At 52.2% G+C, this 5,000-nt stretch overlaps 1 protein-coding gene across 1 annotated transcript in view; it reads right to left on the reverse strand.

Moving 5' to 3' along the window:
- atxn2l (ataxin 2-like) overlaps positions 1-5,000 on the reverse strand; it is a 63,103-nt gene that overhangs the window by 22,003 nt on the left and 36,100 nt on the right. Inside the window, 1 exon segment of the mRNA XM_083650244.1 lies at positions 4,890-4,953. Within this exon segment, the coding sequence (XP_083506370.1) occupies positions 4,890-4,953 (64 nt within the window).

Consider the following 5,000-nt stretch of genomic DNA (forward strand, 5'->3'; position numbering starts at 1 on the left):
AAGATAGCCTGGGGAGGTGAAGAGGATGCATGAACATAGCCTGGGGAGATGAAGAGGATGCATGAAGATAGCCTGGGGAGGTGAAGAGGATGCATGAAGATAGCCTGGGGAGGTGAAGAGGATGCATGAAGATAGCCTGGGGAGGTGAAGAGGATGCATGAAGATAGCCTGGGGAGGTGAAGAGGATGCATGAAGATAGCCTGGGGAGGTGAAGAGGATGCATGAAGATAGCCTGGGGAGGTGAAGAGGATGCATGAAGATAGCCTGGGGAGGTGAAGAGGATGCATGAAGATAGCCTGGGGAGGTGAAGAGGATGCATGAAGATAGCCTGGGGAGGTGAAGAGGATGCATGAAGATAGCCTGGGGAGGTGAAGAGGATGCATGAAGATAGCCTGGGGAGGTGAAGAGGATGCATGAAGATAGCCTGGGGAGGTGAAGAGGATGCATGAAGATAGCCTGGGGAGGTGAAGAGGATGCATGAAGATAGCCTGGGGAGGTGAAGAGGATGCATGAAGATAGCCTGGGGAGGTGAAGAGGATGCATGAAGATAGCCTGGGGAGGTGAAGAGGATGCATGAAGATAGCCTGGGGAGATGAAGAGGATGCATGAAGATAGCCTGGGGAGGTGAAGAGGATGCATGAAGATAGCCTGGGGAGGTGAAGAGGATGCATGAAGATAGCCTGGGGAGGTGAAGAGGATGCATGAAGATAGCCTGGGGAGATGAAGAGGATGCATGAAGATAGCCTGGGGAGGTGAAGAGGATGCATGAAGATAGCCTGGGGAGGTGAAGAGGATGCATGAAGATAGCCTGGGGAGGTGAAGAGGATGCATGAAGATAGCCTGGGGAGGTGAAGAGGATGCATGAAGATAGCCTGGGGAGGTGAAGAGGATGCATGAACATAGCCTGGGGAGGTGAAGAGGATGCATGAAGATAGCCTGGGGAGGTGAAGAGGATGCATGAAGATAGCCTGGGGAGGTGAAGAGGATGCATGAACATAGCCTGGGGAGATGAAGAGGATGCATGAAGATAGCCTGGGGAGATGAAGAGGATGCATGAAGATAGCCTGGGGAGGTGAAGAGGATGCATGAAGATAGCCTGGGGAGGTGAAGAGGATGCATGAACATAGCCTGGGGAGGTGAAGAGGATGCATGAAGATAGCCTGGGGAGGTGAAGAGGATGCATGAACATAGCCTGGGGAGGTGAAGAGGATGCATGAAGATAGCCTGGGGAGGTGAAGAGGATGCATGAAGATAGCCTGGGGAGGTGAAGAGGATGCATGAACATAGCCTGGGGAGGTGAAGAGGATGCATGAAGATAGCCTGGGGAGATGAAGAGGATGCATGAAGATAGCCTGGGGAGGTGAAGAGGATGCATGAAGATAGCCTGGGGAGGTGAAGAGGATGCATGAACATAGCCTGGGGAGGTGAAGAGGATGCATGAAGATAGCCTGGGGAGGTGAAGAGGATGCATGAACATAGCCTGGGGAGGTGAAGAGGATGCATGAAGATAGCCTGGGGAGATGAAGAGGATGCATGAAGATAGCCTGGGGAGGTGAAGAGGATGCATGAAGATAGCCTGGGGAGGTGAAGAGGATGCATGAACATAGCCTGGGGAGGTGAAGAGGATGCATGAAGATAGCCTGGGGAGGTGAAGAGGATGCATGAACATAGCCTGGGGAGGTGAAGAGGATGCATGAACATAGCCTGGGGAGGTGAAGAGGATGCATGAACATAGCCTGGGGAGGTGAAGAGGATGCATGAACATAGCCTGGGGAGGTGAAGAGGATGCATGAAGATAGCCTGGGGAGGTGAAGAGGATGCATGAAGATAGCCTGGGGAGGTGAAGAGGATGCATGAAGATAGCCTGGGGAGATGAAGAGGATGCATGAAGATAGCCTGGGGAGGTGAAGAGGATGCATGAAGATAGCCTGGGGAGGTGAAGAGGATGCATGAAGATAGCCTGGGGAGGTGAAGAGGATGCATGAAGATAGCCTGGGGAGGTGAAGAGGATGCATGAACATAGCCTGGGGAGGTGAAGAGGATGCATGAAGATAGCCTGGGGAGGTGAAGAGGATGCATGAAGATAGCCTGGGGAGGTGAAGAGGATGCATGAACATAGCCTGGGGAGATGAAGAGGATGCATGAAGATAGCCTGGGGAGATGAAGAGGATGCATGAAGATAGCCTGGGGAGGTGAAGAGGATGCATGAAGATAGCCTGGGGAGGTGAAGAGGATGCATGAACATAGCCTGGGGAGGTGAAGAGGATGCATGAAGATAGCCTGGGGAGGTGAAGAGGATGCATGAACATAGCCTGGGGAGGTGAAGAGGATGCATGAAGATAGCCTGGGGAGGTGAAGAGGATGCATGAAGATAGCCTGGGGAGGTGAAGAGGATGCATGAACATAGCCTGGGGAGGTGAAGAGGATGCATGAAGATAGCCTGGGGAGATGAAGAGGATGCATGAAGATAGCCTGGGGAGATGAAGAGGATGCATGAACATAGCCTGGGGAGGTGAAGAGGATGCATGAAGATAGCCTGGGGAGGTGAAGAGGATGCATGAAGATAGCCTGGGGAGGTGAAGAGGATGCATGAACATAGCCTGGGGAGGTGAAGAGGATGCATGAAGATAGCCTGGGGAGGTGAAGAGGATGCATGAACATAGCCTGGGGAGGTGAAGAGGATGCATGAACATAGCCTGGGGAGGTGAAGAGGATGCATGAAGATAGCCTGGGGAGGTGAAGAGGATGCATGAACATAGCCTGGGGAGGTGAAGAGGATGCATGAAGATAGCCTGGGGAGGTGAAGAGGATGCATGAAGATAGCCTGGGGAGGTGAAGAGGATGCATGAAGATAGCCTGGGGAGGTGAAGAGGATGCATGAACATAGCCTGGGGAGGTGAAGAGGATGCATGAACATAGCCTGGGGAGGTGAAGAGGATGCATGAACATAGCCTGGGGAGGTGAAGATCATTTGGAGGTGAACTGGAACAGCTCCGTGTGCTTAAAGCTGCGCTGCGGATGGATTTCTGTGTGAGCATATATCGCAAGCCGTGAGTCAATCAATGTGGAGTTTTGCATTATTTGAGAAGTTGTTTTGCACTCGTTTTTATGAAGAAAGGCGACTTTGAAACAAAGTGCTTTTAAACGTTTGCGTGCAGATTGAGCTCTCACTACACTCGTGTCTCGTGTGGCTATACTGTGCTACTACACTCGTGTCTCGTGTGGCTATACTGCGCCTGCAGATCATGCCTGCATGCAGAAAGTGACAGAGATGAAACATGAATCAAACCTTATCAAAAGTTATTTTCAGCTATTTTCTGAAACCAAGCGGGTCGTCGACGACGACGATACTGTTATTAAAAGCAGACTGCAGCTGACCGACACGCCGTGCTCCAACTGCTTCCCGAACAGGCTAATTAAACTTCACAAGCACAGCTGCTTAACTTGATTAAACTGGAAGAAAAGGTAAGGATACATTCTTGTTAGTTACCTGATAGGCTTCATCTGAGAACTGAAAGTTGCCAGTGTTCTTTTAATAGGCTACTTCCCTGCCGTTGAGTTGAGCACTTTATTGAAAGCAGCCTGTATCAAAGTCGACGCTGCGCTTCACAGAGAAATGAATTAACCCTGAAGCTTGGATTTCAGATCGTTGTTTGATTGACCGGTCGGTCATAGAAGCAGAAGCATGGTTGGCACATGGAATTTATGGCAATATGGAGATTATAGGCGATCCACCTTATTTCTAGCTGCCATGATGCCTTACGTGAAATATGGGAGCTTCTTCCAGTGTAATCCTCCCAGCCCCCTCCTCCTCCTCCCAGCCCCCTCCTCCTCCTCCCAGCCCCCTCCCCCCTCCTCCTCCCAGCCCCCTCCCCTCCTCACAGCCCCTCCTCCTCCTCCCAGCCCCCTCCCCCCTCCTCCTCCCAGCCCCCTCCCCTCCTCACAGCCCCTCCTCCTCCTCCCAGCCCCCTCCCCCCAGCCCCCTCCCCTCCTCACAGCCCCTCCTCCTCCCCCCAGCCCCCTCCCCTCCTCACAGCCCCTCCTCCTCCTCCCAGCCCCCTCCCCTCCTCACAGCCCCTCCTCCTCCTCACAGCCCCCTCCCCCCTCCTCCTCACAGCCCCCTCCCCCCTCCCCTCCTCACAGCCCCCCCTCCTCCTCCCAGCCCCCTCCCCTCCTCACAGCCCCTCCTCCTCCTCCCAGCCCCCTCCTCCTCGTTATGTTACTGACACGTCTGTGTCTGTAAACGATGTTTTAAAGCTGCAGGCGAAGGGAGCCAATCACGTCCAGCTTGACCAAACATCTTGCTGATAAACATCCCAAGTTGTTCAAAGAGCCACAGGTTAGCGGATGTAACATTATTACATCCCCTCAAATAAGTCGTCAAACGAGTTTGTTATTTCTTTGGGACAAGCAACTTTCACAGAGTTTTGTGAGGAAATGCGCAGAGTACGAGCGTGGCAGGCAAACCCTCGGCCAAGTACGTTAACCAGCTGCAACAATCAGTCACGTTCTAGACCTTGCACTCATACTCATTTTACAGTGGGGCATCAAAAACAAGGTGGATAGTCTGCTATCAATTGTTTTTAAGCTCAATAAACAGATCTAATATTAGACCGGAATTTACTCCAATTGTCCGGGAAACTGAAATCATGTCGGACACGTTGACCAGAACTGTTTTTCTCAAAGCGGAAATGCTGCATACCCCACCGGCTTCCCACCCGCAGACACGGCCAATTGTGTCTGTAGGAACGAACAAGGCCGGAAGTGTCGCTGCCGGGGATCGAACCCGGGTCTCCGTAGTGGTAGGAGAGCACCTTTACCTCTACACTACCCAGACGCCCCATTCAACTGTGTGTGTGTGTGTGTGTGTGAGTGAGTGAGTGATATACCTTTAGCTCTGGGGTATTTGTTCTGGTTGACTGTAGACATGGTGTACTGGTACATCTGAGGAGCCTGAGGAGGAAAAACATGGACATGACATCAGAATCTTTGCTGACCTT

Source organism: Poromitra crassiceps (assembly GCF_964638095.1).
Source record: "Poromitra crassiceps genome assembly, chromosome: 13".
In the NCBI taxonomy this organism is placed as follows: Eukaryota; Metazoa; Chordata; class Actinopteri; order Beryciformes; family Melamphaidae; genus Poromitra; species Poromitra crassiceps.